This window comes from Budorcas taxicolor, chromosome 5 (genome assembly GCF_023091745.1).
Source record: "Budorcas taxicolor isolate Tak-1 chromosome 5, Takin1.1, whole genome shotgun sequence".
Lineage (NCBI taxonomy): Eukaryota > Metazoa > Chordata > Mammalia > Artiodactyla > Bovidae > Budorcas > Budorcas taxicolor.
In genome coordinates, this window is record NC_068914.1 from 142787735 (window position 1) to 142799098 (window position 11364).

General features: G+C 34.6%; 1 protein-coding gene across 1 annotated transcript; it reads right to left on the reverse strand.

Annotated features, from left to right (window-relative positions):
- Positions 1–702: 702 nt before the first annotated feature.
- LOC128048398 (NKG2-A/NKG2-B type II integral membrane protein-like) lies at positions 703–5794 on the reverse strand. The gene is made up of 6 exons (XM_052640780.1): positions 5608–5794; positions 5122–5220; positions 4592–4645; positions 3893–4044; positions 1136–1236; positions 703–820 (listed from the first exon to the last, which is right to left on the reverse strand). The coding sequence occupies exons 1-6, from the start codon at positions 5792–5794 to the stop codon at positions 703–705; spliced, it is 711 nt and encodes a 236-aa protein (XP_052496740.1).
- Positions 5795–11364: the final 5570 nt, after the last annotated feature.

An 11364-nucleotide genomic window follows, 5' to 3' on the forward strand; every position in this document is an offset into this window, starting at 1 on the left:
ATTGACTGGAACAGCCAATACTGTAAAGATGACTCTCTTTACAAATTATTTCAAATAGTAAATGCAGTCCCAAGAAGTTTTTTTTAAAACAGATTTATTGAGGTACAATTTACACACCATAAAATCCATCCATTTAAACTGTGTAAATCAGTGATTTTAAATATGGTCACAGTTTACAACCATCATCACTATCAGTATCTAGAAAATATTCATTACTGATCAAGTAGCAGTCATTTTCTTTCTCATCTCCGCATAGCTCTTGGTAATTGCTAAACTACTTTTGGTCTTTGTTCTCAAATATAAAATTTTTTGATATTTCATGTAAATAGACTCAGAAAACATGTGACATTTTAGAAAGTTTGAATGTCATAAACATATTGTTGAGCAAAAAAGGCCAGACACAAAAGAAGTGATATCTATACTTTTTGGTATCCATATTATATTTAAACAGTTTAAAAAAATTAATTTATCTTTTATTGAAGGAATTTTTTTGAATTTTTACTTTGATTTTGAATTTTTATTGAAGGAATTTATTGAAGAAATTTTTATTAATGGAATTTACAGAATTTTGATGTTTTCTTTCAATGATTATTGAAACCTTATTAGAACAAATAACATAATTCATTTCAAAATTTATATAAGCATAACATTATTTCCTTTTCATAAAGGATAAAATTACTCAACAGCATCCAAACTTACTTTTTAATTCTCAAGCTTATGCTTGCAATTATACATATTTGGAATCTGACAGCTTTCTGCTTTTATGCCCCTGGAGGATAGTATAGCACAGTTACGTTCACCAGGTGTATGGTCTGTTATCCTGTTATGAAAAAAATGCATAATTTTGTTATATTCTATGAAGGCAACTCATGAAACAATGGTATTTCTATGTAACTGTAATAAAAGACATTTTGAAAATGGGTAATGGTGTTTTTAATAAAATTTCAGTAAGAGTTTGTTATTAGGAAATTGGGCTATGGAGTGACCTATTTTTGAACATTTATATCAACATTTTATTAACTTTCAGCATCTTCTTCAGCTTTCTATAATTCAATGAAAACAAATGTATTCATGTTATTAATATTTCTTTATTGTATTTTTCCTCCTTTATATAGCATTCATTTAAAAATCTTACTTTAGTTTGAAAATTGAACCATTTCGCCACTTCCATGCATGACCACGACCTTCACGAAAGACTGGAATCCATGATATAGTTGGCAGGGACATCAGAAATTTCTAGCCCAAAATAAAGAATTTTCACTTAAATATCATCATGAAAGATTTTTATTAATTTTTAAAATGCAAGTCAAAGGATGCATTCTTTCTTAGGATCTTTAGTTCTTTGAACAAAATGAGTATGTTAGATTTTACATCTAACACTATAATACATAAAAGTTGACTACACCAAAGCCTTGGACTGTGAATCACAACTGTGGAAAATTCTTAAAGAGATTGGAATACCAGAGAAATTGGTATTTCTTACCTGCCTTACCTGCCTCCTGAGAAATCTGTATGCAGGTCAAGAAGCGACAGTTAGAATCAGACATGGAACAATGGACTGGTTCCAAATTGGGAAAAGAGTACATCAAGGCTGTATATTGTCACCCTGCTTATTTGACTTCTATGCAGAGTACATCATATGAAATAGCAAGCTGGATGAAGCACAAGCTGGAATCAAGATTGCCAGGAGAAATCTCAATAACCTCATATATGCAGATGACACCATCCTTATGGCGGAAAGCAAAGAGGAACTGAAAGCCTCTTGATGAAAGTGAAACAGGAGAGTGAAAAAGCTGTCTTTAAACTCAACATTTGAAAAACTAAGATCATGGCATCTGGTCCTATCACTTCATGGTAAATAGACGGGGAAACAATGGAAACAGTTACAGACTTAATATTCTTGACCTCCAATATCACTGCAGATAGTGACTGCAGCCCTGAAATTAAAAGACACTTGCTCCTTGGAAGAAAAGCTATGACCAACCTAGACAGCATATTAAAAGCAGAGACATTGCCGACAAAGGTCCATCTAGTCAAAGCTATGACTTTTCCAGTAGTCATGTATGGATGTGAGAGTTGAACCATAAGGAAAGCTGAGCGCTGAAAAACTGATGCTTTTGATCTGTGGTGTTGGAGAAGGCTCTTGAGAGTCCCTTGGACTGCAAAGAGATCAAACCAGTCAATCCGAAAGGAAATCAGTCCTGAGTATTCACTGGAAGGACTGATGCTGAAGCTGAAACTCCAATACTTTGGTCACCTGCTGTGAAGTACTGACTCATTGGAAAAGACCTGAAGCTGGGAAAGATTGAAGGCAAGAGGAGATGGGGACAACAGAGGATGAGATGATTGGATGGAAGACTCAATGGACATGAGTTTGAGCAAGCTCCGAGAGTTGGTGATGGACAGGGAAGCCTGGCGTGCTGCAGTCCATGGGGTTTCAGAGTTGGACATGACAGAGTGACTGAACTGAACTGAACTTAGTTCTTTGAATAGAATAAGCATGTTAAATTCTAAATGTAATACTAAAATCATAAAAGTTGCAAGTTAGAATATTTAATATTGCCATAAATATTAACCATGCCTGTACTTTTGATTCAAAATTAATTCACATTTATACTTATCAGTTTCACTGTTTTCTAATGTTAATAAGGAAAATCCTTTTTTTGTTTTTGAGGACCATTTAATAAAGGAAGTATTTACAAAGACATGGATTAATTGTACAGATCCCACAAAAGAAGACACTTAGTACACCAACTTGGGGATATTGACAACTGTGAATTGTATCTAACATTAAGCCTGAGGGATAAGAAGGTGGAGTAATTGAATACGTGTGCAGTAAGGAAAATTCTGATTTATGTAATTTATTTTTTACTCATGGCAAAACTAACATAACAAGCCTTTAATAAGTTTTAAGTTTCTGTGATGTTCTTTTTTCTGGATACTGTGAGTATCTCATTGCATTTCTCTACTACTATATGTTCCTCAGTTTTAGAAGAAAATTAAGGGAATGAAATCGAGAAAATAAGTGACATGAGAGCCAAATATTTGGTTTTCTGAGTTTGACACCATTCTTTGACTAGATAAACCCCAAAGCAATCTATTTCTGTGGAATCCAGTGGACGAGACAAGGGGTCAGAGAATCATTTCTCTCTGTTACTCCCTGCTCAGTTGAACTGTAGACACGGGAACTAATGCAAGACACAAGAAAGGAGAACCCTGCATGGTGGGAGGAGAAAAGTGAAAGAGGTCTGAGAGTATCCAGCAGCCCTAATCCTCTGTAATCTCTAATCTCTTCTGCATGATGAGAGAACAGGGTGGGAGGTGCAGTAACAATAATCACGGCATCTTGTATAGGGGACGACAGAGGATGAGATGGCTGGATGGCATCACCGACACAACGGACATGGGTTTGGGTGGACTCCGGGAGTTGGTGATGGACAAGGAGGCTTGGCATGTTGAGGTTCATCGGGTCGCAAAGAGTCAGACACGACTGAGCGACTGAACTGTATCCTCCCCACCATCAGATGAAAGTGACCTAGGCCTCTTACTTCCTAACACCCAATACCTAACCTAACTGTTGGAGGTGGCACAGGTAAACCATTCCTCCTGTGCTGAGAGAATCCTGTAGGTAACACAGGTGAGCCTTACAAGGTGATCCATCAGGACACCTGCTAACAAGGAGCAGAAGAACTGGAAATTACCAAACGTGCATTAATGGTTTTAAAATGAAAATAAAGTATCATAAAGTCATATTCCACTGTTTAATGGAATATTAACAGATCTTAAAATAAGCAAACTACAAATATGTACAAAAACACACTTGAATTCTAACAAATATAATATTGACTGAATCAAACCTTTAATAAAGTGTTGGAAACACTTAATATCTTACCATTTCCTCTTCACTATCTATGTAAAGCAGAGTAGAATTCTTAGTAGTGCAGGACATCAAACTCCCATTCAATGTTTCTTTTTCCAAACTAATAGAATAGCAATTGTTGGAATATGTAAACCACTCTTTTGGACAGCAACCACAATGAAATTCTGGAGAAAGATTATGAATTACTATTCAAAGGCAATTTGAATTTTAAAAAACAAAAATTAACTTACATATATGCATAGATATAAACATGTATGTATATATACATATATAGAAAACATTTAAATATATATTTAAAAAAAGCTATGTGACCTCAAATTTGGTACATATAAAACAAATCTCACTCATACATTCACAGTGTCAATCTCTCATACCGCAATTTATGTCTCTCTATAAAGCAAACATATAAAAATATCTCCTCTTTACATGTCCTAAAAATCAAGAAATGAAACTTCTATTTTAGAGTAGCAAAATTATTTGTCTTTTACCATATTACAGCAGGCAAAAATTGGAATCAATTGCCAACAATGGATATGGTGATCATATTGTTGCATAGGGGAAAACACTCTCCCATAATCATTATTTACCCATGTTTGTTGCCCAGTTTTATAATTTATCTTCTACCCCTAAATCTTTTCTTATTTTCACTAGCCTAAGATAGAGACAAAATTCCAACTGTATTTATATCAGAGCTTTAAAATCATTATGTACCTTTCTGGAGTCTTGCTATCGGAGAGGAGTTATTCTGCTCCCGTATTACAGTAGCTACAAAATTAATCATTATAAAAATTAACATTGCTCTAAATAAATCATAATCATTTCATTTTGTGAGTCTGAAATTCAGTTTATTGTTTAGGATTAGAGTAGTCTGGAATAAAGCTGATTTTACCAAGAAAAATTAATCGGGTAATGAAGACTTGGTGCAAAAATATTTTAAAAACCTAAAGGAGCAGATTTTACCACCTCTTACCAATCTCAAAAATTAATTTGTGTTTCTCAATAAGATCTTTCAGTCTCCTAAAGCATGTTTTTGAATTATGAAATCAGAATATCCATATATATACTCTCTGTAATTATCTTGTATTGTATGTATTTCACAAATTCCAAATAACATTCTGCACTTAGTCTAATTGCATGTATTTTTAATGATAGGCACATTCTATAACATTGTGAAAATGTTTAGAGGACTGACCATCATTAAAGTGAAAAGTTCCCTTATAGTTTTTAAAAAATGTACTTACAGGGAGTAAAAACAATCATTGTCACAACAGTGGACATCAAGACAAGGCAGATGATTCCCAGGATCCCAGCAATGAACTTTTCTGAAGGTGATGGTGAACCTGCAGGGAGAGAAAAGGAAACAGTGAGAAAGGAGTGAAGGAGTGATGGGGACAGTTGGTTAGATTTTCCATACATGAGAATCGATACGAACAGGGATTTATGGATATAAACTTGGACCCCAACCCATTTCTACCACTGTAGTCTTTCTCTAATATGTTTCATTTTCAGCGAACATCATGGTGAATGAGTTGTTGATCAAAGACTTCAAATTATAGCAATGCCAGAATAAAAGTAGCCTTCCAATTTCACATTAGAATACCCTAACCAACTTTTAGCTCCCTTTCTCAAAATGAAAAATATGAGAGCTTTTCCCCTGCTCTTCCTCCACACCTCTGCACCCCAACTGCACATCCTAGAACAGTTTCATTGCGTGACTAGTGTTTCACCTTTGGAGTGGTAGTTCTTGTCATTCTCATGAAGATTCTGAGGAGCATTTTCAAGACTTAGTTCTGCATATGTTAATTCCTGCTCAGTTATTGAACTGGAACTTTTAGAAATCTTAGGTTTCATTTGTTGTCTCTTTGAGCTCTTGACTGCCTTCAGTTCTACATAGGTTGCTCCTTGGTTATTCATCTTTGCAGCTGAGTGAAGTCAAGGACCATGCTCTAAGTGAACTGAGGAATAAGTGGCGTAGGTGAGATAAGAACCTTAATATAATAAGATGGGTGGGGCAAAGAGTTTAGTGTTCACTTTGCAGCTGAACAAATGTAAAGCCTGCTTCTAAATTCCTCAGTACTTTAAACAAGGCTTTCATGAAAGAATACTTTTTTAAAAAAGATATTCTGTATTTGCAATATATTATTGGTTGAAACAATGAAAAGCAATAAATTAGGGAGCAATAAAGAAGTTTGTGGCTAATAATATCCTCACTGAAGTCAGATTCCACAGAAATATTTTAAAATCATCATAGTGCTTGTATTAAAATTAAAATTAAAATGTTTTATTAACAAGAGAGATTCACCTATATTTATAATAATCTTGAAATTTAATAATGATTTAAAGACTAAGTTCTTTAAAGATGAGGAGAGAGTAATGTTGGCATACACAACAATCTCCTGCACTACATTACATTATTTGGTGACTTACTTTGATCAGTGAAAAGGGTACCAAATGGTCTTTATTTTGAATGGTTGAGGAGTTCTGAGAAATCATTAAAAACTGAGGAAATGTTTCATATATTGTAAAATGTCACATGACACACTAATCATATATAAACTAAACAATATGAAAAATAAAACAACAGAAAAAGACTAAAACATACTTATTTTACAAAAGTTGTTGATAAGTGATTTAATGGCTATTATTTGAACTTACAAAATGAAAAACAGGTATATATCATTTACGGGAGACACTGTTGGTTCAAACTCCCAGAAAGATCCTATAGATGTTAAAGTTAGTAAAGGTCATTTTAGTTGTATAAGTGATGGTGATTACTTATGAAAAATCCAGATAACATAACAATAATTCAGACAGTTGATGCAGTAGTCAAAAATATCTGGAAATGAATTATAGCTTTTAAATTTATGAAATGTGATCTTCAAAAAGTTATTTAGTATCTAATATCATATTATAATCTAAAATGGAAATAAGGTTATGTAATATATAATGCATGTAACACTGAGCACTCAACTGGGCACTTATAAGTTCTCAATAATTATCAGTTTTAATTATTATTTTGGTCATCATTTCTATGATATTATTTCTGATTTATATCAGTTAGTGTCTTTAATTAGTTTATCATTTATGCTGTTTGATTTAAAAAAAAATACTTCCATTGCTTACAGTTAAGTTTAAATTAGCCTTTAGGAAGTTACCTCAACCTGATTTTTATTAAAAATTTGGATTGTTGTATTCAATCTAATACATGTATGAGGAATTATGTTTGTCCTTTGCTATACAATGAATTCCTTTCCAAGAATATATTTATAAAGTTTGAGCAAAAATATATTAACATATTATTATACAAAAAACTTACCTTCTACTGATCATAAAATCTCAAACTAATTGTTCCCTATCATGAGGTCTTTGGGTTTTACTTAATATTATATACAAACCCATTCATGCCGTGTGTGTATGCACTTGAGTAACATTCTACAGACAATAATTTGAATACTTGGAGAAATGGTCCATCATATTTGATATTTTATGATTGCTTTTTACCCCAAATTATTTTAAAAAATAATGTTCTACTTTGATTTTGCCATATATAAACTGTACTTCAGTTGTATCACATTTAATATTTGTTAGTTCCCACTAAGTGAGACGGTCTAATAGAGAGACAGGAGAGGAGGGACACATACCTTCTGTTGGCCAGAAAGTCATGCATTCTCTAGTAGGGAGGTCAGGATACTCTCATAAAAGAGGCCTGCTATAGCTGGGTAATAAACGGAGAAATTTGAAAACATAAATCCGGGACAAGAATAAGCAACGTCTGTGACTTTCACAGAGTGCCCTGTGAAGGCTCAGAGTGAAGCAAGAATGGAAAAAGTTCATTTGTCATCAATGTGTCACCTCAAGTTGAACAGGAAATTCTCACACTTAGGCTATTTGAGGAGAGTTTAGCTCATCACACACCTCCAGAAAATAGGAGACTCTGGGCTGCATTTAAAAGCACAAATGGATCTCTAAGTGTGTTATTTATACTTTCCATTTTTAAATGCCTCTGAAAAATTGTTATCATATTCTAAAAGATCTGAGAAAGTGGAAGTTTAATCACCTATGCAGGTATCTTGTTTCCATCTTAGTCACATACACCACAAACTTAGAATACCTCCAGTTTTACTTTTAAAACTAGATTGCTAAATCTTGGCAGTGAATATACCTTGCCTTCACATCCATTGTTATTTCATTTCTATTGTCATAGAAAAAGTTCTAAAAATCATAATCCCATTTTCAACAGGTATTTAAGGATATTTTTCACTAGTTATTCTTAAAATCACTACATTTCCAACCATACTGTATCTGGAACAAAGACCATCATTTTCAAAATACCATTTCCTTTCTCTGCCCTAGTTCTTATATTCAGTTTTATTCTTATTAAATAAAAAATTTAATCTTCAGACTTTCTGTGACAAAAACACATGCCCTTGAAAGAACAAAATAAGAACATCATATTAATAAAATATACCTCCATGACAAAGGTTGAAATATTAAATAAATAGTCATTATGTCATTCATGAATTCATCCTCCAATCATGGCTAGTTGGATTTTACTAGGAATATTTGATGTAACAACATAGATTCAAGTACTACTATACAGTTCAAGAAAAGATAATTTTTTTAAATATTACCTAGTCAAACAATGGCAAGGAGATGAAGAGAGGACTTAAACCACAAGATAAATAGAAAATTCAAAGGAAAATTACAAGAAAGGACATGTAACAATGCTCTTATAGGACAAAATAGTCTTTAAAGGAAAGTTCATAATGAAACATAAAGAAGAATATTGTGTAATGATAAAGGGGTCAATACATGAAGAAGATATTACACTTGCTAATATATGACCTCAATACGTTAATGGCTTCCTAGGTCCGTCTAGCCAAGGCTATGATTTTTCCAGTGGTTATGTATGGATGTGAGAGTTGGACTGTGAAGAAAGCTGAGTACAAAAGAATTGATGCTTTTGAAATGTGGTGTTGGAGAAGACTCTTGAGAGTCCCTTGGACTGCAAGGAGATCCAACCAGTCCATTCTGAAGGAGATCAGCCCTGGGATTTCTTTGGAAGGAATGATGCTACAGCTGAAACTCCAGTACTTTGGCCACCTCATGTGAAGAGTTGACTCCTTGGAAAAGACTCTGATGCTGGGAGGGACTGGGGGCAGGAGGAGAAGGGGACGACAGAGGATGAGATGGCTGGATGCCATCACCAACTCGATGGACATGAGTCTGAGTGAACTCCGGGAGTTAGTGATGGACAGGGAGGCCCTCTGTGCTGCGATTCATGGGGTCGCAAAGAGTCGGACATGAATGAGTGACTGAACTAAACTGAACTGAGGTGGTACTGGTCTAAAGAATCTGCCTATCAATGCAAGAGACACAAGAGGCATAAATTCAATCCCTGGGTCTGGAAGTTCCCCTGGTATAGGAAATGGCAACACCCAAATACATAAAACAAACTCTAATGATATAAAAAGAAAAATTAAAAGGAATATAATAATAGTAGGAGATCTTAACACCCCATTGACATCACTGGACAGATCTCCCAGTATAAAATCAATAAGGTAACCAAGATTCTTAATGACACAATAGAACAGTTGAACTTAATTGATGTCTGCAGGACTTTTTGCATACAACAACCCCAGAACACACATTCTTTTTAAGTGCACCTGAAACATTCTCAAGGATAGATCACATTCCAGGACACACAACCAGGCTCAAGAAATGTAATGGATAGAAATTATTTCAAACATCTTTTCTGACCACAACCGTAGGTAAGTAGAAATCAACTACAGAAAGAAAAAGGAAAAAAAAAAAAGATAATTCCATGGATACTACAAACATGATACTATGAATCAATCAGTAAAAGGTGACTTGAAAGAGAAAGTCAGAAAATACATGGAGGATGTGAGGGTGATCTGGTTTTGACATCTGTCACCCCATTGATCTCGGGATGATTCAGCTGATCTGGCTGGCTATGTGGGTGTCCCTTTCCTCCCTCACCATTCCATGTGTGTCCCTCTCGAAGCTGCACACTTGATTGCAGAGGACAGCCATCCCTGATAGAGGAGGACCGGTCTTCAGTCAAGGGTATCTAGTAGAACAGATTATTTTCATTCTGATGCGTTTAATGGGAAACTTTCAAAACCATTCAACATTTTAAGCTTTTCAATTATAGTTGCCATTTTTTATTGGAAGCCAATGTCTGTTTCTTCTGAAAATTTAAAGAGAACACAAAAAAGACATAGAAATCTGCCATTATTCAAATCAGTCAACCCAATATTGTATATATTTACTATATTGCATCAATCAGTTTGGCTATTCTCAGTATGTGCTTAAACATATAGGGTGATATTTATGTACAGTTTGATGTTTTTTAATTTTTATCTATAAATCATCAACTAATCTATTTTTAGAATTTTGGGATTTAATTATTAACCATTTCGTACCCTCATGAGTCTGAAGAGGCTTTGATTTTTCAAGTTTATGTTGGCCGCTAAAGTTCACGTTTGGTTTGATCTATGAGATGATAAAATTTGGCATTTTAGTTCTCTATGATTTTTGTCTGACAGAGTTTGAAGTAAGTCAGATACTGAAACCAGCAGAAACTTTCTGAGTGGGAATATTAAATGTTATTTGATCATTGGCTATCTTTCTCTGAGCTTCCCTGGTGGCTCAGACGGTAAAATCATCTGCTTGCAACGCTGGAGACCCGGTTCGATTCCTCGGTTGGGAAGATATCCTGGAGAAGGAAACGACAACCCACTCCAGTATTCTTGCCTGGAGAATCCCATGAACAGAGGAACCTTGTAGTCTACAGTCCATGGGGTCGCAAAGAGTCAGACATGACTGAGCGATTTCGCTTTTCGCTTATCTTTTTCTGACATCATGTCTCTGAAGCCAGTCATAAATATCAACACGGACCTCCCAGTCTAAAAGCAGAGGTGAAAGGCCAGCTGAGAGAGCTCGTCCCAGCTGTGTTCTGATCAAGCTTATCCTCCAATTGGTGAAATCTCAAGGCACAGACACAGGTGTTATCAGGCAGTGTGGGCATGTAATTCTGCTGTCACATTGTTGAACAAAGACAGATACAGGAGAACTTGCTATAGGTAAGCTATGTAGAAATTTTGGAGGGCTCATAGTATCATGTTTGTTGCAGGAAATAATTTACCTTGGGCCACATATTAATTATCTAATATTAATGTTAACTACACATGAAGACAAGAATGAATCAAAATGAAAGTCGGTCAAAAGTATATTATGGAGAATATAATCTTTATGTCTCCAGATGTCTTGGGAAATATTTAATTCATTTTTTGATGTTAAATTTTGTGTGTGTGTGTGGGTGGTTTCTCCACAGCTGTTGGTATTACCAGCCTGGTTAGCAATAAATTTTCCAGTGTTCAAATTCCCTCATCTTCGAGTTCACTGCAATATGAAAGTTTAAATGGTTTGGTATTATGATTATCTTTCTATCAAAATAAATC

Excerpts from the sequence above, each read along its gene's own strand:
- LOC128048398 (XM_052640780.1), bottom strand. The coding sequence starts at position 5,794 with ATGAATAACCAAGGAGCAACCTATGTAGAACTGAAGGCAGTCAAGAGC. Across the intron at positions 4,045-4,591 it reads GATAGCAAGACTCCAGAAAG|AATTTCATTGTGGTTGCTGT; the intron begins GTACATAATGAT and ends ATCTTTCTCCAG. Across the intron at positions 1,237-3,892 it reads TAGATAGTGAAGAGGAAATG|AAATTTCTGATGTCCCTGCC; the intron begins GTAAGATATTAA and ends ATTTTGGGCTAG.